The sequence below is a fragment of the Myotis nattereri genome (genome assembly GCF_964212035.1).
Source record: "Myotis nattereri genome assembly, chromosome: 21".
In the NCBI taxonomy this organism is placed as follows: domain Eukaryota; kingdom Metazoa; phylum Chordata; class Mammalia; order Chiroptera; family Vespertilionidae; genus Myotis; species Myotis nattereri.
Window position 1 is genome coordinate 4,068,841 of NC_138097.1, and position 22,695 is coordinate 4,091,535.

At 48.6% G+C, this 22,695-nt stretch overlaps 1 protein-coding gene across 1 annotated transcript in view; it reads right to left on the reverse strand.

Moving 5' to 3' along the window:
- LOC308535797 (endophilin-A3-like) overlaps window positions 1-22,369 on the reverse strand; it is a gene marked incomplete at both ends in the record, with an annotated part of 62,537 nt that extends 40,168 nt beyond the window's left edge. Inside the window, 2 exons of the mRNA XM_081114792.1 lie at window positions 4,052-4,120; window positions 22,268-22,369. Coding sequence (XP_080970918.1) covers window positions 4,052-4,120; window positions 22,268-22,369 — 171 coding nt within the window. The remainder of the gene's footprint in view (window positions 1-4,051; window positions 4,121-22,267) is intronic.
- Between the last annotated feature and the right edge of the window lie 326 nt (window positions 22,370-22,695).

Genomic DNA, 22,695 nt, shown 5'->3' on the forward strand with positions numbered 1-22,695 from the left:
GTCTGGGAGCTTTGGGGTATATCTGACTGGCAGCTTCGGCCCACTCGGGGGAACAGGCCTAAGCTGGCAGTCAGACATCCTTAGCCCTACTGAGGAGGTGGGAGAGGCTCCCTTCACTGCACTCGCCAGCCATGAGTCAGGCTTCTGGCTGAGCGGCACTTCCCTGTGGGAGCGCACTGACCACCGGTGGCAGCTCCTGTATTGAGCGTCTGCCCCTGATGGTCAGTGCATGTCATAGCGACTGGTCCTTTTGTCATTTGGTCAAACTGAATATTACCCTTTTATCATACAAGATATTTTATTGATTTTAGAGAGGAAGGAGAAGGAGAGAGAGATAGAAACATTAGCTGAAACCGGTTTGGCTCAGTGGATAGAGCGTCAGCCTGTGGACTGGAAGGTCCCAGGTTCGATTCTGGTCAAGGGCATGTACCTGGGTTACGGGCACATCCCCAGTGGGAGATGTGCAGGAGGCGGCTGATTGATGTTTCTCTCCCATCGATGTTTCTGACTCTCTATCTCTCTCCCTTCCTCTCTGTAAAAAATCAATAAAATATATTTTTAAAAAAAAGAAAAAGAAAAAGAAACATCACCGGTGAGAGAGAATCATGGAGCGGCTGCCTCCTGCATGCTCTACACTAGGGATCAAGCCCATAACCCAGGCATGTGCCCTGACTGGGAATCAAACCATGAGCTAGTTCATAGGTTGATGCTCAACCACTGAACCACACCAGTTGGGCGAAACACATTTAAAAAAAAGAAGAGTCCCATCATACTTCCCCAATGCTTTCATATGCATGAATGTTCCACATAACTGTCACAACAGAAATGTGAGGTGAGCAGGGAATGGGGTGTCACCCTGTGTCATAGTCAGAAAAGACGAACCTGCCCACCAGGCCCTCCGGCCAGTTGGATGGCAGTGCCAGGACCTGGTAATGCACCACACAGCTATTGTGCCCAGAGGATGCAGCCAGGACTTCCATGTGGGGCATCAATATGTATGCATATGAGGATCTCTGCCCAGAAACACACTCTTGACTCTCCAAGGTGCATAACCACAATGCTCGGGCTATTTAACTGCTTGCCAAGACTGCCCATCTTGTCCAGCCAATGTGCCTCAGTGTTTGACATCGACCGACCCATGAACCAGGAGGTCACAGTTTGATTCTCAGTCAGGGCACATGCCAGGGTTGTGGGCTTGATCCCCAGTGAGGGGCATGCAGGAGGCAGCCAATCCATGATTCTATTTTATCATTCATGTTTCTATCTCCTTCTCCCTTCCTCTCTGAAGTCAATAAAAATATATATCCTATATAATAAAAGCCTAATATGCAAATTGACCAAATGGCAGAACGACTGGTCGCTATGATACGCACTGACCACCAGGGGGCAGATGCTCAACGCAGTAGCTGTCTCCAGCCCACAGGCCGCAGGCCAGCCAAGGCGGTGCCAGCAAGGGGCCCCTGATCACCCTGCTGGTAGCCCCATACATTGGTCCTGATCACTGGCCAGGCTTAGGGACCCTACCCGTGGACAAATTTTGTGCACTGGGTCTCTAGTGTATATATATATAATCTAATAAAAGAGAAACATGCAAATTGTAACTTCGTTATGCCCCAAGCCACGGACTATAAGCAAATTAATCCAACCAAGATGGCGGCCAGCAGACACGGAGCTGAAGCAAGCAGGAGGCTTGGTTGCCCCGGCAATGAAGGGAGCCAAGCTTCCTGCCTGCTCTGGCCAGCTCTAGCCTCCACTGAAGGCAACAAAGTTTCAATTATAGAAGATAAATAAACCCCAGATACCTGTTTCCAGCCAGCCTCCACTGGGAGCTTGGGTGGCTGTGGGCCGTGGCCAGCCTGCAAACAGCCATCAGCCCCTCACCCAGGCTGGCCAGGCACCCCAAGGGGGACCACCATCCTGAAGGAGCTGTGACCAGCCTGCAAACAGCCATCAGCCCCTCACCAAGACTGGCCAGGTACCCCAGTAGGACCCCCCATCCTGAAGGGGCTGTGGCCAGCCTGAAAACGGCTCTCAGCTCCTCACCCAGGCTGGCCAGGAACGCCAGTGAGGACCCCCACACTGAAGGGGCTGTGGCCAGCCTGCGAACAGCCATCAGCCCCTCACCCAGGCTGGCCAGGCACCCCGGGGGAACCCCTAACCTGAAGGGGTTGTGGCCAGCCTGCAAACAGCCATCAGCCCCTCACCCGGGCTGGCCAGGCACCCCAGTGGGAACCCCCACCCTGAAGGGGCTGTGGCCAGCCTGCAAACATCCATCAGCCCCTCACTCAGGCTGGCCACACCCTCATGGGGAGAGGGTCCCCACTGGGGGGCTTGGCCATCCTGCAAACAGCCATCAGCCACTCACCCACGCTGGCCAGGCACCCCAGCAGGACCCCCCTCCCTGAAGGGGGTGTGGCCAGCCTGAAAATGGCCCTCAGCCCCTCACCCAAGCTGGACAGGCACTCCAGTGGGGACCCCCACCCTGAAGGGGGTGTGGCCAGTCTGAAAATGGCCCTCAGCCCCTCACCCAGGCTGGCCAGGCACCCCAGCGGGACCCCCACCCTGATCCGGGACACCCTTCAGGGCAAACCAGCTGGCCCCCACCCATGTACCAGGCCTCTATCCTATATAATAAAGGTAATATGCAAATTGACCCTAAAAGCAGAATGACTGGGAATGACTGGTCACTATGACACACACTGACCACCAGGGGGCAGACGTTCAATGCAGAAGCTGCCCCCTGGTGGTCAGTGCGCTCTCCCAGGGGGAGCTCTGCTCAGTCATAAGCTAGGCCAGCCATGGGCAAACTATGGCCCGTGGGCCAGATCCAGCCCGTTTGAAATGAATAAAACTATTGAAATAAAAGACCATACCCTTTTATGTAATGATGGTTACTTTGAATTTATATTAGTTCACACAAACACTCCATCCATGCTTTTGTTCCGGCCCTCTGGTCCAGTTTAAGAACCCATTGTGGCCCTCGAGTCAAAAAGTTTGCCTACCCCTGAGCTAGGCTGATGGCTGCCAGTACAGCAGTGGTGGTGGGAGCCTTTTCTGACTCCTCAGCAGTGCTAAGGATGTCCAACTGAAGCTTAGGCCTGCTCCCTGTTGGCAAGTGGGCATCCCCCGAGGGCAGCCGGGCTGCCAGAGGGATGTCTGACTGCCAGCTTAGGCCCAATCCCCCAGGGAGCAGGCCTAAGCCAGCAGGTAGTTATCCCCTGAGGGGTCCCAGACTGCAAGAGGGCACAGGCTGGGCTGAGGGACCCCCATGCGAGTGCACAAATTTTTGTGTACCGGGCCTCTAGTATATATATATCTATATATATGTGTGTGTGTATGTGTGTGTGTATATGTGTATATATATATATATATATATATAGTAAAAAATATATATATATTTTACAATATAATACATATATATGTAATCTAATAAAAGAGAAGCTCTGGCTTCAGATCTTTAGTATATATATATATATATATATATATATATATATATATATATATATTCTGCCCATCTTTCGAGCATTCTGAGTTTTGTCCACTAGAGGAAACCAGCAAGCCATATCCAGGCTCCTTCATAACCAAGAGTCGTCATCCACTCCTGTGCGTGAGCATCCTAGACTCCACTCTCTTCACAGTATCGGTGTGTCTATCTCACAACTACAGTCAAATTTGTTTCCTTTTTAAAAATGTTTCCCCTAGATTTCTCTCTCTTTTTTAAAAGAATTCGTTATTGTTGAAATTATTACATATGTCACTTTTTCCCTCATTGCCCTCCTCCAACCCGCCCCTGCCCCACTGACCCAAGCCCTCGCCACCCCATTGTGTGCGTCCCTGGGCCATGCACAGACACATACAAGGTCCTTGGTTGATTACCTCCCACCACCCACCCTCCCCTGCCTTGCCTCCGAGGTTCCACACTCTGTTCCATGCTTCCCTGTCTCTGCATCCACTCTGATCATCAGTTTATTTTGTTACTTAGACTCCACATAGGAGTGAGATAATGTGATGAGACACATTCTTTACACAATTGACATTAAAATGCTCTTACCTTTGCCAGGTCAAGAAAGTGGTCATCTAGTTTCGTGCCTTCAATGCCATTTATTTTTTCCCTAATTAGCTGCAGAAATAAAGACAAATAATCCTATATAATAAAAGGCTAATATGCAAATCAACCAAAGTGCAGAACGACCAGTCGCTATGATGCTCACTGACCATCAGGGGGCAGATGCTTAACGCAGGAACTGCCCCCTGGTGGTCAGTACACTCCCATAGGGGGAGTGCTGCTCAGCCAGAAGCCAGGTTCACAGCTGGCAAACACAGTGGTGGTGGCGGGAGCCTCTCCCACCTCCACTGCAGGCGGGCGGTAACGAGTGAGGGGTCCCGGGCTGTGAGAGGACGCAGGCCAGGCTCAAGGCCCCCTACTCCCCCAGTGCACGAATGTTGTGCACCAGACCTCTAGTTATAATATACAATGACTTGTGATCAAAGAATTTGATGCAAATTCTCTCTTTCTCTCTCTCTCATACTCACACAAACACACACACACACTACTCTCAGATTCAGCCTGTTTTGTTTGTTTCTTGTTTTTTAAATGCATTTTTATTGGCTTCAGAGAGGAAGGGAGAGGGAGAGAGAAACATCAATGGTGAGAGAGAACCATGAATCAGCTTCCTCCTGCAGGCCCCATATAGGGGATGGAGCCCCCAACTTGGGCATGTGCCCTGACCAGGAATTGAACCCAGACCTCCTGGTTCAACAGTCCACATTCAACCACTGAGCCACTTTAGCCAGGCCTGTTGGATTTCTTTTGGACTCAGTCCTTTAAGAAAATTACTGGAAGGAGTAACCATATCTAAGGACATATTAAGGTACACAATATCAACAGATGTTTATTATGGTCCTACTGTAGGTGAAAACACATGGAAGGGGCTCCAATAGAAACAAAAACAAATAGATTTCCCATCTGGTGTGGCTCAGTGGTTGAGGGCCGACCTAAGAACCAGGAGGTCACAGTTCCATTCCCGGTCAGGACACATGCCCAGGTTGGGGGATCCATCCCCCGTGTAGGGCGTGGAGGAGGAAGCTGATGCATGGTTCTCTGTCATCATTGATGTTTCTCTCTATCTCCCTCTCCCTTCCTCTCTGAAATCAATAAAAGTACATTAAAAAAACACACACCAACAAAATCGAACAAAATCAAACCAAAAATAAAACAAATTAAGAGGGGCCCTTGTCATCCCTGAAGCCAGAGTTCCATCAGAGTTGCTATAAAGACATTCAAGTAAAGTACAAGGAGGGACAATGAAAACAATGGAAGAGACTAGTCTTGGATTCATACTATTGCAAACATCCCCTGCGATGGGCATCTTGGGGACTCCCAGGGGGGATTCTGAGAGCCTGCGAGGTGGGGGTGGGGATCACCCGGGGCCTGGCTCCCAGGCCGCGAGGCATCTGAGCTGGCTTATTAAGTGTAGCCGGTCAAGTGGAATGAAGTTAACTAGAAGAGGACGTTCTGCCAAGAAAAGGCAGGGGCCTGCAAGCGGGCCACGTCAGAACAAAGTCTTGCACGCAAGATTTATTGTTCAGAGGCAGAATTTCCTTGAGGTGATAAATAGCCCATGAGGGCATGGAAAGCCAGGGAGGGTATACTGCTGCAGGTTGAAAGGGTCTTTGTATAACATAGGAAATTAATAGTTTAATGTATAACTTAGCTCAGATGATCTCATAGGCATGCCTGTTTACTATTGTCACTTGCTGTGCTCCATTGTTATTTGCTGTACTCCCCAAATAAAAGCCATGAGAGCCTTGGAGGTTTTGCTACACGCCTAAGCTGTAGCCCTCTGCTTCTCTTAGCTCAATCCTGCTTGCCGAACTCATCTCAGCATCACCGTTCACCTGCAGACCACCTGCATTAGGAAGAAGGGCATTTAAAGGGCAGCCTGGAGGGAAAGGCCTTCCAGCAGGAGGCAGGAGGAAAAACAAGGCTGTGAGGTAGAGTTTCTGGATCTTGACACTTGGATACTTAGACCTAACATTCTTTTTTTTAAAAAAATATTTTTATTGATTTCAGAGAGGAAGGGAGAGGGAGAGAGAGAAATATCAGTGATGAGAGAGAATCATGGATCAGATGCCGGCTCCACACTGGGGATCCAGCACCCAGGCGTGTGTCCTGGACAGGAATGGAACCCAGGACCCTTCAGTCTGCAGGCTGCCGCTCTATCCACTGAGCCAAACCAGCGAGGGCTGCACTTATATTTTTAAATCTCCATTTAGGCTGGAAAGGCCAAAAGGTCTGTAGCCCCTGCCTTGGCCTCACAGACTGTGTCCTACTGCCGGGAGCCGGTCCATCCTTGCTGTTTCAAGGGACCTGGCATATATGGCATACTGTTCTTAATATGTTTGCTCCCCTTCTTGGCACTATGTGTTTTAACCAAGGTCACCTCTTCAAGAAAGGTTGTTTCCCCAGGTAGGGATTTTTCCCTGAAGTTAGGGAGGGAATAAAACCTCTTAACTAAGTGCCAGGTGGGTAATTAATCACTTTAACTATGAACAATCATGCTTAAGCTACATAATCTTTACTCCCTGAAATGGAGATAAGAAACGCCCTAACCTTTGGAATAGAGATTGATAGGATTGGAATCAACTGGTATAAATACAGATGTAACAAGACAACAGGACACAGAACCTACACAGAACCTAGATACAGAACCTAGACACAGAACCTAGACACAGAACCTACACAGAACTTAGAGACAGAAGAACTTTGCTGGAGAGAACATGGCAAAAGATCCTGGACAGAAACTGGAGACAGAACTTAGCGAGAGAACATGGCAAAAGATCCTGGACAGAAACTGGCCTCAGAACCTAGAGACAGAACCTATCGAGAGAACATGGCAAAAGATCCTGGACTGAACCTGACTACAGAAATTGGCAAGAGAACCTGACTAGAACCTGGTGACTGAACCTGGCTGGAGAACCTAGCAAGAGAACATGGACACAGAACCTGGCTGGAGATCCTAAGCAGAACTTCACTGGAGATCCTGGCTAGAGATCCTGGCTAGGCTGCTGATCAACTGAAAACTGTCTTCATGTCATTCCTTCTTCGCCGACGCCGTCCACACCTCTGGGGACCCCTGGACCTGCTGGGGTTGGACCCCAGCATCCCACGGGGGTCAGGAGATGCGCCTGCCCTCAGAGACCCCTCAGAGCACCCAGGATCAGCAGGGAGTCCATCTCCCCTCCCCATCTGATCCTCCTGTAGGACTATCTCCCAGAAGGGCACTCCTGTCCGTCCGTTCCCCCCCCCCCCCCCCCGGGGGCTCCCAGAAGGATTCCCGACATAGCCCAGGCAGCATCCAGGGAAGGGGAGAGATGGAGGGCAGAGAGAGCCTAGGCCTGGGACTGAGGCAACAAGAAGAGAATCCACTCATCCCAGCAGCTTTTCAGGAGCCAATTTGTGGAGGCGCAGGGTGAGACCTCAGGAATGTGTATTCCAAAGGATGTCCCTCACCTGCTTCTAGCAACATTGGGGGGCGGTGGGGAGAGGGAGCCAGAGTGCAGGTCCAGGGGTGCAGGATACAACAGGTTTTACAGGGAGAGCCCTGCCGTGGCCGGAAGAGACTGCAGGATTGGAATACAAACTGGCTTCTCCACACACACCAACGTACACACACACACACACACACACACACACACACACACACACCTCACGCCTCCAGGCCAGTTTTCCTGCTTCCTCAGCACAGAACGCCCTTCCTCCTTTCCTCCCAGCCCCCAACCCCCAATTGCTCCTCCTACTTCATTCTCCCACGACCAAGACATCGCCTCCTCCTCCGGGAAGTTTCCAGGACGCCCCCGCGGTGTTGTCTGTTATCCTCTGCGCGTGCGTGGGGGTGTGTCTAACACTATTGACTCACCCGTCCAGGTGTCCCCCGCCCCCGCTTGGGGGCCAGGCCGGGGCGACCTGGAGAGACTAAGGGGGAGGAGAATCTTGGTCCGAGGAGGCGCAGTCTAGCCGGTCCATCACTAGGCTCACGCGCGGGGATCCCCGGGCCCGAGGCAGGGTCCCCGCACTCCCTGCGTCCTCCTCCCAGCGCGTGGGAAGGGGGGAGAGGCACGAGCGGGGTCCCCGGTCGCCCCCGTCTCCGCGCTGAGACCCTGCGACCCGCCACGTTCTCAACCCCGAGACCCTGACTCCACCCCCGCGCACTCGTAGGCGGTAAGATCTGGAGCCCCAGGGGTCCCGGAGCTTCGGGGTCTCAGTCCCCCGCTTTTCTGCGCCCCGCTCCGCGCCCCCACCTGGCTGGCTTTGAGTAGCTGCTTCATCAGCCTCCCCACCGACAACACTGACGGAGGCGCCGGGAACGGCGTCGGCGTTAAGCTGGGCCGGGACTCGCGGACGCGCAGCGCCGGGGGAAGGGGCGCCAGGGCCGATCCCCCCGCGCTGGGCTCCGCAGCGCCCGCCTCCAGGGCCGCGGTCACTCTGGCACCTGCGCCGGCGGGCGGTTGGTTAACAGCGCGTTCCCAAGCTCCCGCCCTGCTCATTGGCCGAGCCTCCTCGTATGGAAATGAGGCCGCTGGCACCGCCTCAGCTCATTGTTACGTGGCGGCCAGGAGGACGCCCAGTGGCGGGAAGACCTGCCTAAGAAGTTGGGCCCTGGGACAAGGTCCGAGGTGGGGGATGCGGGGCCACACTGCGGTTCAGGTTGCGCGCAGGCTGAGATGAGCCCGGCTGTGTGATGGCTGTGGGTGGGGAGACCGGCACCACTTATCCGCGCTTCGGGGACTTAACCTGGTTTCACTCACAGGCAACAGTGCCACCCTCTGGCTCAGTTGGGTAGGGGACGCTCCAAGAGGCTCCTATAAGGGGAGCAAAGAGACCCAGGGACCCGCCTTGGGAGGAAGAGGCCCATGGGCTGTGGGGTGGTTCCTTCTGTCCCCAGGCGGTTCTCTGGGCGCCATCTGCCTGGAGTCCGGGTTACTGCGTCTTTGTCTGATCAATATCTCGCTCGCCTCCCTGGAGCGCTGAGCCCACTGTCACCTGCATTGAGAGCAACCATCTCCTCGCTGGTGTGTCTCAGTGGATAGAGCATCGGTCTGCGGACTGAAATGTCCCGGGTTCGATTCTGGTGACGGCCATGTAACTGGTTGCAGGTTCCCCGGCCCCACTCCGGGTGTGTGCCGGAGGCAACCAATCAATGTGATTCTCTGACATCCATGTTTCTCTCTGTTTCCTCTCCATCCCTTCCACTCTCTCTAAAAATCAATGGAAAAAGATCCACGGTTGAGGATTAACAAAAAGAAAAAAAGAAAAGCAACTATTTCCAAGGAGCCATCAAGAGCCCACTCAGTCCCCTGGACAAGTCACCAGACTGGAGACCCAGCTCCCTCAGTGTGTCGCTGACAGTGTCATTTCGCACAGGGACCAGAAGTCTCGGAGTCCATGGCCCAGACCAGCCGCGGAGGGGCCTGGAGCAACCTGGTTGAGCCCGTGTCCAAGCCCAGTAGGTCAGCATCTTGGAGGCATCTGACCTCAAAAGGCCCTGAGGGCTCCCAAGACCTACCACCCACTCCACAAAGAAACACCTCCCCCTCCAGCCTAGACCTCAAACAAAGAACTCCTCTTTCTGGGCCCTCAGCATATCCATAGCGATGGCCAAGGGCCCCCCATTCCCTGGCGCCCACCCCTGGTGTTCTGTTTTCTCCAGGACAGTAGTCACCCAGCCTCTCCTTTGCCTTAGCTCCCACCTCCTTTATCCCTAACTTCATCCAAGTGAGGATTGCACTGGGAACCACCCCTCCCTGTGCCTCAGTGTCCCCACGTTCCCTTAGAGGGGTAGACAGGAGCATTCTTCCTCTGAGATGGGAGAAAATGGGTCAGTTTAACTGAGGGGATGAAGGCAGCTACCCCGAGGGTGAATCAATATGGCTTGGCTGAGTGCTGTGGGCCTGACTGGGTGAGTAGCCACCCTCTCCCCTCAATGGCAGCTGGGTCAGGACTGGGGCACAGCCCCCCTTGTCCTGGGCAGGGCTGCTTGAAACCAGCCCATCTGTCTTTTTTCTCCATGTCCGAGAGTTGTTTAAATAGCACAGGTTTGAAGAAACATCCCTCTAAACCAGCAGTTCTCAACCTATGGGTCTCGACCCCTTTGGCGGTCAAACGACCCTTTCACAGGGGTCACCTAAGACCATCAGAAAACACATATATAATCACATATTGTTTTTGTGATGAATCACGATGCTTTAATTATGTTCAATTTGTAACTATGAAATTGGAGAACACCACAACATGAGGAACTGTATTAAAGGCTCGCGGCATTAGGAAGGTTGAGAACCACGGCCCTAAACCAATCCTACTCTCTACCCTTTGGGAAGGGGGTGGTTAGTATATATTTACATATTTGAGACTAGAGGTCCAGTGCATGAAATTCATGCACTCTGGCGGGGAGGGGGGGAGGCCTCAGCCTGAATTGGGAGAGAGCACAGGCTAGGTCGAGGGACCCCACAGGTGCATGGTTGTGGCGGGGGAGGGATGCAGGAGAGCTCCAGGGCGTGTCCGGCCTATCTCACTCAGTCCCAATTGGCTGGACCCCAGCAGCAAGCTAACCTACCAGTCAGAGCATCTTCCCCCTGGTGGTCAGTGCACATCATAGTGAGCGGTTGAGCGGCCTTAGCATATAATTAGCATATTACACTTTGATTGTTTGAATTGCCAACTGGATGATCCAACAAAATTAGTATATTAGTATTTTATTATATAGTATTTTATTTTTATCCTATATAATAAAACCCTAATATGCAAATAGACCGCACAGGGAAACGGCTGGTTGCTATGATGTGCACTGACCACCAGAGGGAAGACACTCAACACTGGAGCTGCCTCCTGGTGGTCAGTGCTCTCCCACAGGGGGAGTGCCACTCAGCCAGAAGCCGAGCTCACAGCTGGCGAGAACAGTGGCAGTGGAGAGAGCCTCTCCTGCCTCCACAGCAGCACTAAGGACCCTTTGAGGGTTGTCTGACTGCCGGCTTACATCGGTTCCCTGTGGAGAGCGGGCCAAAGCCAGCAGGCGGGCATCCCCAGAGGAGTCCTAGACTGTGATGAAGACACAGGTCAGGCCATAACTGGTTTGGCTCAGTGGATAGAGCGTCGGCCTGCATACTGAGGGGTTCCGGGTTAGGTTCCGGTCAAGGGCATGTACCTTGATTGCGGGCACATCCCCAGCGGGGGGGTGTGCGAGAGGTGGCTGGTTGATGTTACTCTCTCATCGATGTTTCTAACTCTCTATCCCTCTCCCTTCCTCTCTGTAAAAAAATCAATAAAATATATATTTTTTAAAAAGACACAGGTCAGGCTGAGGGATGCTCTCCCCCACCCCCCGCCCCCTCTCCCCCCACCTCCAGTGCATGAGTGTCATGCACAGGGCCTCTAGTTTAAATATATTTTTATTGATTTTGATTTCAGAAAGGAAGGGAGAGGGAGAGATAGAAATATTATGAGAGATAATCATGGATGGGCAGCCTCTTGCATGGCCCCCACTGGGGATTGAGCCTGTAACCCTGCTATATGTCCTTGACCAGAATGGAACCTTCGGTCTGCAGGCCAATGCTCTATCCACTGAGCCAAACAAGCCAGGGCGAGAAGGTGATTTTGTAACTTTTTGGCCTTTCTTCATGGCTGATAGTATATTCATTCATGTTTCCCTCTTCAGCTAATTTTGATGATTTATCTCTTCATTTAATCAAGTGTAAATTCTACATCACATTCTCATCATTTTCAAAGTTTAGGAAATTTCAGTCTTTTTTTTCCTTTGTCAAAGTAGCAGTGATTTAAAATAAATAAATAAATAAACAAATAAATAAATATTTTATTATTGATTTCAGAGAGGAAGGGAGAGGTAGAAACAATGAGGAGGGGGAATCATTGATCAGCTGCCTCCTGCATGTCCCCTACTGGGCACTGAGCCCACAACACGGGCATTAGTGGTGATTTTTAAAAAGTATCTAAGCCCTATCCGAACTGGCTTAGTGGTCAGAGCATCGGCCTGCAGACTGAAGGGTCCCAAGTTCAATTCTGGTCAAGGGCATGTACCTCAGTTGCAGGGTCCTCCCCCGCCTGGGCCTCACATCGATATTTCTGTCTTTCCCTCTCTCACTCTCTGTAAAAATCAATGGAAAAATATACTTGGGTGAGGATTAAAAAAATACATATTATCTAAAACCAGCAGCAACAAAATGCTCAGTAATGTATTGTTTTTTAAAAATATATTTTATTGATTTTTTTCTTACTGAGGAAGAGAGAGGGATAGAAAGTTAGAAACATCGATAAGAGAGAAACATTGATCAGCTGCTTCTTGCATACCCCTTACTGGGGATGTGCCCGCAACCAAGGTACATGCCATTGACCGGAATTGAACCTGGGACCCTTCAACCCCAAGCCAACTCTCTATCCACTGAACCAATCAATTAGGCACTCAGTAATGTTTATATGGGGACTCCTTAACCTCTTCATTTCAATGTGTGATTTACTTTTTTTCTTCCATGTTTTATAATAGTCGCATCTAAAACTATACATTTATCCCTAGTACAGTTTTGATTTCATACCTTGTTTCCATTATATAATGTACTTCTCCTGATTATTTTGTAATTAAATTGTCATTGTAGTTTCCATTTCCTCTTTGATCCAAATTTTATGTGGCACAACTATTTTTATTTATTTATTTATTTATTTATTTATTTATTTATTTTGGCACTATTTTTTAAAAATATATGTTTATTGATTTCAGAGAGGAAGGGAGAGATAGAAACATCAATGATGAGAGAGAATCATGGATCAGCTACCTCCTGATACCCCACACTGGGGGATCCAGCCCGCAACTTGGGCATGTGGCCTCACCAGGAATTGAACCGTGACCTCCTGGTTCATAGGTCAATGCTCAACTACTGGAACAATTCTTTAAAAATCTTTTCTTGGTGGTTTGATTTCTTCGTTTCATTGTATATTAAATTCTAGACTTGTACTATCATCAAATAACCTGTTGAAATTTCTTTTTCTTAAATAGGAAGATCACCTTTACTACCTTGGAGAAAAGTCAGCATATTCACACCCTCTAACCCCTCAAATTCAAATGCATCCCCCTCAGACCCTGCTCCCCTTCCCATCCCCACAACACACACCACACCCAGAGGGCCCTAAAAGTTTTTACAGTAGACAGTTCTTAATTTTTAAAATAACATGCTTAATACTAAATCTCTTTATTTCTTATTTATTATTTTTAAAATCTTTATTGTTGAAAGTATTGCATAGGTACACCTTTTCCCCCATTAACCTCTTCCAGGCTGCTCTCCCTTCTCCCAACCAGGCCCTCACCAACGTGTTTTCTGTGTCCAAGGGTTATGAATATACTATACACCTATGAGTTCATTGATTAATCTCTTCCCCGCCCCCTCTCCCCTGCCTTCCCTCTGAGGGAAGGCAATGCTTGAAAGTCTGTTCAGTGCTTTTATGTCTCTGGGTCTATTTTTGTTCATCAGTTTATGTTGTTCATTAGAGTCCACATATGAGTGAGATCATGTGATACCTTTTTCCAACTGGCTTATTTGACTTAGCATAATGTTCTCCAGAGCCATCCACGCTGTTGCCAATGGTAAGAGTTCTTTTTTTTCACAGTAGAGTAGTATTCTGTTGTGTAGATGTACCATCGTTTTCTAATCTACTCATCTGCTGATGGGCATTTGGGCTGTTTCCAAATCTTTGCTATTGTAAATTGTGCTGCTATGAACATAGGGGTGCATATAATCTTTCTGATTGGTGTTGTTGATTTCTTAGGATATTTTGATGTAAGTTCCATTTTTAGTTTTTTGAGGAAACTCCATACTTGTTTCCACAGTGGCTGCAGCAGTCTGGATTCCCACCAGCAGTGTACGAGGGTTCCCTTTTCTCCACTTCCTCACCAGCACTTGTTGTTTGTTGATGGTAGCTGTTCTGACAGGTGTGACATGATACCTCATTGTCACTGTGATTTCCATGACTCAGATTAGTGACTTTGAGCATTTTTTCATATGTCTCTCGGCTTTCTGTATGTTCACTTTGGACAAGTGTCTACTTAGGTCATTTGTCCATTTGTTATTTGGACTGTTTGTGTTCCTTTTCTTAACTTGTATGAGTTACCTGTATATTTTGGGGATTAATCCCTTATCAGATGTATCGTTGATGTAACGGGCTCTCTTGTTTCACTGATGATTTCTTTTGCATGGAGAAGCTTTTTATTTTCATGTAATCCCACTTGTTTATTTTTCCTTAGTTTCCATTGTCATAGGAGATGTATTGATAAACATACTGCTATGAGAGATGTCTGAGATTTTAGGGCCTATGGTTTATTCTAGGACTTTTTTTGGTTCCATGTCTTACATTTAAGACTTTTATTCACTTTGAGTTTTTTTCTTGTGTATGTTATAAGTTGGTAGTCCAGTTTAATCTTTTTGTATGTACCTGTCCAATTTTCCCAACACCATTTATTTAACAGACTATCTTTTCTAAATTGTATGCTCTTGCCTCCCTTGTCAAAAATTAATTGAGCACAGTGGCTTGGGTCAATTTCTGGGTTCTCTATTCTGTTCCATTGAAATACATGCCTGTTCTTGTGGCAGTACCAGGCTGTTTTGATTACAGTGGCTTTGTAGTATAACTTGATAACTGCTATTGTGATTCTTCCAATTTTTTCTTCTTTCTCAAGATTGCTGCAGCCATTTGTGGTCTTTCTTGGTTCCATGTAAATTTTTTGGAATGTTTGTTCTAGGTCTGTGAAATATGCCGTTGGTACTTTAATAGGAAAGGCATTGAATCTGTAGATTGCTTGGGGTAATAGCAACATTTTAATGATGTTGATTCTACAAATCCTTGAACACTTGTTTATAACTTCCTCTATCTTTGTTTTCCATGACCTCTGGTTTTTGGAGCACAGGTCTTTTAACTCCTTGGTTAACTTTATTCCTAACTATCTTAATTTTTTGGTTGTTGCCATGGTAAATGGGGTTTTTTTTAGGTTTCTATTCCTGAGAGTTCACTATTGTTGTATAAAAATTCCATAGATTCCTGGTTGCTAATTTTGTATCCTACTACATTTCTGAATTCATTTATTAAGTCTAGTTTTTAAATTGGGTCTTTAGGGTTTTTTATGTACAATATTATGTCATCTGTGAATGAGAGTTTTACTTCCTCCTTTCTAATTTGGATGCCTTTATTTCTTCTTCTTGTTTGATCACTATGGCCAGTAATTCCAGTACTATTTTGCACAAGTGTGCGAAGGCAGATATTCTGTCTTACTCCTATTCTTAGGGGAAATGGTTTTAGTTTTTGCCTATTGAGTATGATGTTAGCTGTAGGTTTGTTTTGTATGGCCTTGGTTATGTTGAGGTATGTTACCTCTATTCCCACTTTGCTGAGAGTTTTTATCAAAAAAGGGTGTCGGATTTTGTCTAATGCTTTGTCTGCATCAATTGATATGATCCAGATCGTCCCCACCCACCCTAATCAGGGGCAGGGCCAACAACCCATGGCCCCTCCCCCAGGCGACTGGCCCAGATAGGCAACCCCCAGCAACCCCATTTGAGGGCAGGGCCAGCAGCCCCACTGCCCACAGCCCCTCCCCATGGCTTCCCCATTCCCAATAGGCCCCCAACACGAATTGGGGGCAGGGCCCATTGGCCAATCACCCGTGGCCCCTTCCCCTGGCCAGCACAGCCCTGATCAGGGGGGGCCCTGATCAGGCCCTAAACCAGGTGGGCCAGCCCATAAACCTCCCGCTTCTCCTCCTCCCAACAGGCCCAGCCCCGATCCGCCCTGATTGGGGCCAGGCTGGCCAGACCCCACCCATGCACTAATTTGTGCACTGGGCCTCTAGAAAAAATAATAGTGTGTACAGCTGGTTGGGCTCAGTGTTTGGGCATGTACCCATCAACCATCATATCAATGTTTCAATTCCAGGTCAAGGCACATACCCAGGTTGGGGGCTCCATCCCAGTAGGGGGAATGCTGGAGGCAGCTAGTCAATGATTCTCTCTCATCACTGATGTTTCTTCCTTCCCTTTCTCTCTAAAAAATCAATAAAGACATTTGAAAAATGAATAGTGTTAAGATTGATTTGACTCAACAACAACAAAGTGATTGTGGGCCATCACGTTTTCTTCCAAGTATAGAACGCAAAATCAGGCCTTGTTCTGTCTTTTTTTAAAAAAAATATATTTTATTGATTTTTTACAGAGAGGAAGGGAGAGAGATAGTTAGAAACATCGATGAGAGAGAAACATCGATCAGCTGCCTCCTGCACATCTCCTACTGGGGATGTGCCCGCAACCCAGGTACATGCCCTTGACCGGAATCGAACCTGGGACCTTTCAGTCCGCAGGCCGACGCTCTATCCACTGAGCCAAACCGGTTTCGGCGCCTTGTTCTGTCTTTATACAGGATGTCCCAGGCATATCTTTTTGGGAACAGGAACCAGCCTGGAGCTGGTCTGCCTCAGCTTGGCCTATAATGTTTGAGTTCTTGACTTCATGCAGAAAAGATTTCACAACAGGGGAGGGCAGTTGGGGGTGATCGGGCCAGCAGGGGAGGGCAGTTGGAGGCAATTGGGCTGGCAGGGGAGTGGTTAGGGGGTGATCAGGCTGGCAGGGGAGTGGTTAGGGGGTGATCAGGCTGGCAGGCAGGTGAGCAGCTGGGAGCCAGAAGTCCCGGATTGTGAGAGGGATGTCCAACTACTGGTTAAGGCCTGATCCCACAGGCAGTGGGCCCCACTTCCGCTGAGGGGTCTCAGATTGGTGAGGGTGCAGGCTGGGCTGAGGAACACCTCCCCCCTACCCATGTGCACAGATTTCATGCACCTGGCTTCTAGTCTTTAATAAAATCAAAATGGAAAAATTACCCCCAAACTGCAAAAACAGAGACTCAAACAATACCAAAATTTCATGGGTGTGACTGTGTTGTCCACAGGCAGGACTTTGCAAAGGAGAATGGGGTTGTGGGCTTCTCCCAAACACAGAAGTAGCTGCAGTTGCAGTGAGCCAGGTGCCTGGGGGATGGGGAGGAGCAGGCTGGAGAGACCTCTGGATAAAGACAGAAGAGCCCTGGCCAGCCCCTCTCAGGAAGACACAGAACCCAAGTCCCTCCCAGGACCTTGCCTGGGGTTTCTCTCTATCAACTCCTGGGAAAAACCAAGCTTGTCCAAGCTGCAGTGGGAACATCCCAGGAAAAGGCAAGACAGCACAAGGAGGGGTGGGCTGTGCAGGCAGAAGCCCCTTGTCAGGGTAGCGGTGGTGGATGGTTCTATTTTTGTTTTTCATAATCCTCAAAGGAGGATATTTTTCCATTGATTTTTATTCAGAGTGGAAGAGTGGGGATGGAGAGGAGAGGAGAGGAGAGGAGAGGGGAGGGGAGGGGAGGGGAGGGGAGGGGAGGGGAGGGGAGGGGAGGGGAGGGGAGGGGAGGGGAGGGGAGGGGAGGGGAGGGGAGGAGAGGAGAGGAGAGGAGAGGAGAGGAGAGGAGAGGAGAGGAGAGGGAAAGAAACATGGAAGTAAGAGACACACCTCAACTGGATTTCACATACATGAGTCCACAATAGTTTCCAGGGATTAAACCTTGAACCCAGGTACTTGCCTTTGACCAGGACTTCAATTCTCCACCCTTCATTTGTGTAGGCTGACACTCTTACCTTTAAGCTACACTGGCCAGGCCATGGTGGATGTTTACCCAAGAAGGAAAGAAGAAGACCATTTTTTTTTCTTAGATTGATAAATATCTACAACTTTTAGTGGCTAAACTTCAAGATACTTGCATCCCAGATAGGACCATGAGTTTCAACAGCCTGCAGCACATTGTGCTGGGCAGATAGGGAATCAGCCTCTTAAGAGACAGCTCCTCTCCCTCCCTGGGCCGGTCAATGCCTGGAGCCTTCATTACAGTGGACTAGGTTGGCCCTTCCTGGGTCACAAGTTTTCTTGAAGGACATGCTGACTCTCAGGTCATGACTACCCTGGTAATGTGTTCCACTTCCCACTAACCATGGCTCCAACGAACAGAGAGGACAGAGGTCTGAACTGGGACTAGAGGGGGCCTCAGTGCCACTCACATGGCCCAGCACCAACTCTCCTTGGCAACTTCCCTGAACTTTTTCCTGCCCACACCCATGTGCCCAGCTGCCACTGTTGCTCCCAGCCTTGACACCTGTGAGGTATATGAGCTCCTCAACCACTTGAATTCTGAAACAGCTCAACCTCAAACCCTGGCTGGGGCATGGACCCAGGTCTACTCCCAGCCTCTTAGTCTCAGGGAGCACAGATGTCATCATCCCATGGGGGTGATTGTGAAGCTCAGGTTAGAGTCCCCACCCTTCACACTGACAGCAGGGGCACCTCCCATGCTGTTCTTTGGATCATTGCATGCTTGACCTTCATGAGGACCCTGGCTGCAGGACACCATGGGGTCCCTGAGCTGTGCTGCTGTTCACATGTGTGAGGACTGACTGGGTGAATAAAACATGTATATTGATTTTAGAGAGAGGATGCATTAATTTGTTGTCCTGTAATTTTCTACAGTGGATTAGATTGGGCTTTTCCTGGGTCGGTCAGAAATGTTCTTGCATGGGCCCTGACTGGAGATGGAACCTGCAATCTTGGCCTTATTGAGATGATGCTCTGTCCAACTGGGCTATCTGGGCACGGCCTGACATATAGGGTATTTTATGTTAAGTAACCCACTAATGTACCTATGGATAAATACATACAAGAACAACTATCATGGTAGATAATGAGGGTAGGCTGGAATAGAATTCATGGGGTTTCATGAGTATTTTCCTCATATGGATAGATTTCTTTTTTGTTTTCTTTTTTTAAATTAAATCTTTATTGTTCAGATTATTACATTTGTTCCTCTTTTTTCCCCCCATAACTCCCCTCCTCCCAGTTTCCGCCCCACCCTCTGCCCTCACTCCCCACCCACCGTCCTCATCCATAGGTGCACGATTTTTGTCCAGTCTCTTCCCGCATCTCCCACACCCCTTTCCCCCCCAAGAATAGTCAGTCCATTCCCTTTCTATGTCCCTGATTCTTTTATGATCACCAGATTATTTGTTCACTTGATTCTTAGATTCACTTGTTGATAGATGCATGTTTGTTGTTCATAATTTGTATCTTTACCTTTTTCTTCTTCTTCCTCTTCTTAAAGGATACCTTTCAGCATTTCATATAATACTGGTTTGGTGGTGGTGAACTCCTTTAGCTTTTCCTTATCTGTGAAGCTCTTTGTCTGACCTTCAGTTCTGAATGATAGCTTTGCTGGATAAAGTAATCTTGGTTGTAGGTTCTTGCTATTCATCACTTTGAATATTTCTTGCCACTCCCTTCTGGCCTGCAAAGTTTCTGTTGAGAAATCAGCTGACAGTCGTATGGGTATTCCCTTGAGGGAACTGAGTTTCTTTCTCTTACTGCTTTTAAGATTCTCTCTTTGTCTTTTGCTCTTGGCATTTTAATTATGATGTGTCTTGGTGTGGTCCTCTTTGGATTCCTTTTGTTTGGGGTTCTCTGTGCTTCCTGGACCTGTAAGTCTATTTCTTTCACCAGGTGGGGGAAGTTTTCTGTCATTATTTCTTCAAATAGGTTTTCAATATCTTGGTCTCTCTCATCTTCTGGCACCCCTATAATTCTGATGTTGGTACGCTTGAAGCTGTCCCAGAAGCTCCTTACACTATCTTCGTATTTTCGGGTTCTTTTTTCATTTTGCTTTTCCCGTTGGGTGTTTTTTGCTTCTTCGCATTTCAAATCTTTGCCTTGATTCTTGCGCTCCTCTGGTCTGCTGTTGGGAGTCTGTATAGTATTCTTTATTTCAGTCAGTGTATGCTTAATTTCTAGTTGGTTCTTTATCATAACATCGAGGGTCTCATTAGATTACTTGTAGATCTCATTAAGTTTATCGGCAGCTTCTAGACAGTTCTTGAGAGACCTTAAAAGTGTGGTTCTGAACTCTGTATCTTTCATTGACAATTTTGTCCTGTTTCTTTGTCTCCGCGTTTTTTTTATGCTTTCTTGGTACACCCCCTAGTGGTCTTTGTGCACAGTCTTGTAGTTAAGCCTTGATTGTTGTAGTTAATACTGGGGGGATTTGACCTCCAGGCCAATTGGCTGTGATAGTCAGCTGTGTCTGCAGTGGGAAAACTTCTGTCCTCTAGGGAGGTGCTAATCTAGCCTTTGCCTGAGGCTATCTGGCAAATGGCTCTGTGCAGGGCTTGGGCGGGGCGGGTCGCACGGGATCAACAGGGCAGGCGGAGCGAGCAGTTATGGCTGCTCTCAGTTCCGTCCCTAGGGGCTCTGCCTCAGAGAGTCCCAGCAACCGCTGCAAACCTCGGAGAGAAAGCTGCCTTCGAGTTTCAACTGAAGCCAGACAGTCCCGCTTCTCCCGTCTGAGTCTGGGTCCCTAGAGACTCGCCCGGATCTGGAGCTCAGAGTCTGAACCTCCCTCCCGATTGAGAACAACAACCGCGCCCTCCACCGCCAGCCTGCTCTGCGCGCACTCCGCACCTGAGTATTTCACTTCAGCACTGCGCCTCCTCTGAGTCTGGGTATGATATTCTCTTTCCTCCTAGTTGTAGAATTTCCACTCAGCCAGCCTTCCTGTGGTTCTGGATGATGTCCGTTTCGTCTTTTAGGTGTACCCTTGAATTGGTTGTTTGAGGCAGCAATCTCCGGCGTTAACTTATGCCGCCATCTTGGTTCTCCCATATGGATAGATTTCAAATAAGCTATTTCAAAGGTATAATGTGTCCTTGCATAAGTTATTTTATATGCCAAGAAAGAAGCGCTCAGAAGGGCAGGAGGAACTTGGTTTCAGGAATGCAGGCATGAATGGAAACATCAAAAGGGCATGTTTAAAAAGTGTACATTTTAGCCCTCCCTGGTTTGGCTCAGTGGATAGAGAGTCAGCCCTAGGACTGAAGGGTTGCGGGTTGACTCCGGTAAAGTGTATGTACCTCCATTACAGAGTTCCTCACAGGCACTGGTTAGAGTGCATACAAGAGGCAACCAGGTGACGTGTCACCTGAGATGGTTTAAACCTCTATCTCATAGAGAGGAAATCCAGGCTCAGAGACTCAATGTAGATTGCCTGATTGTAGAGTAAATAAAAGGCAGGACTGGAAGTCAAACCCATGTGTCTCTAACAGAGTTCTGGCTTCTACTGTTAGGCTCTGCTGCCTCCTAGAGAGTAGAGTTGGTACTTCATAACCATAAGGATTGGCTAGATATTACAGCCCCAAAGCTTTAGTGCAGCGGTTCTCAACCTGTGGATCACGACCCCTTTGGGGGTCGAACAACCCATTCACAGGGGTCGCCTAAGACCATTGGAAAACACATATAATTACATATTGCTTTTGTGATTAATCACTATGCTTTAATTATGTTCAACTTGTAACAATGAAAATACATCCTGCATATCAGATATTTACATTATGATTCATAACAGTAGCAAAATTACAGTTATGAAGTAGCAATGAAACTAATTTTATGGTTGGGGGTCACCACAACATGAGGAACTGTATTAAAGGGTTACGGCATTAGGAAGGTTGAGAACCACTGCTTTAGTGACTTAGCGTAAAGGGATCTGTCTTGTTCATACCACATGTCCACCCTGGTTCTCCTGAGACCGGGATAAAGGAGGAGCCACCATGTAGGTACCTGTTGACATTATCAGAAATGGGCAGAGAGGATGTTCTATCTCAATGGTTCCAGAGTCTTATTAGTGGTGACAGGCTTCACTCCCACCACATTTCATAGGTCAAAGCACATCACAGAGCTGCAGCCAACCTCATGGGGTTAGCAGCAGAACCTGGAATACTTGATGGGCTTCATTAAGGTGACCATATGGTGCCCACCTCTTGTGGGCTGTGCAAGGGCAAAGAAGAGGAGTGGGCACTGGTAGGAAATGACAATGGTAGTCAGCCAGGAAGGTTTGCTTTCTCCTTGAGATGGATTTTGTGCCCAAGCTGCCCAAAACCATCACTTTTAAGATTCAAAGGAGTGAACATCCAAAAAAGGAGTTTGGGAAGATGTCATGGGCAGCAAACTCAACACCAATTATGAGTGTGACTATGGGTATATTCCTGGCTGCCTGGATTCCCCTACTATGGTCAAGGTGAAAACCCACAAGGTAAGAATGTTTACTGGGACGGGTACAGGACTGTGAGTATTCCAGCTCCCTGTTCATTTAAATTAACATCAGTACCTGCTTCCAAGTTTCCTCATCTTTTGCATTGCCCTGGTAAGTGCTCCCAGTGAGGATGATGGTGAAAAAGCTGAAGTTGAGGAGAAACCAAGATGGCGGCATAGGTAAACACCTGAAATTGCTGCCTTGCACAACCACTTAAAAAATACAACTAAAAGACAAAATGGACATCATCCAGAACCACAGGAAGGCTGGCTGAGTGGAAATTCTACAACTAGAAGGAAAGAGAAAAGCACACTGAGACTCAGAGGAGGTGCGGAAGTAAAGTGCAGTGGTACAGAGGCGCATGCGGAAAGGGCTGGCAGCTGAGGACACTACACATATGGAAAGGGCTGGCAGCTGAGGATGCGGCGCACGTGGACAGGGCTGGAAACTGAGGACACGGTTGTCTTTTTCAATCGGGAGGGAGTCTCAAGCCCCCAACTGCT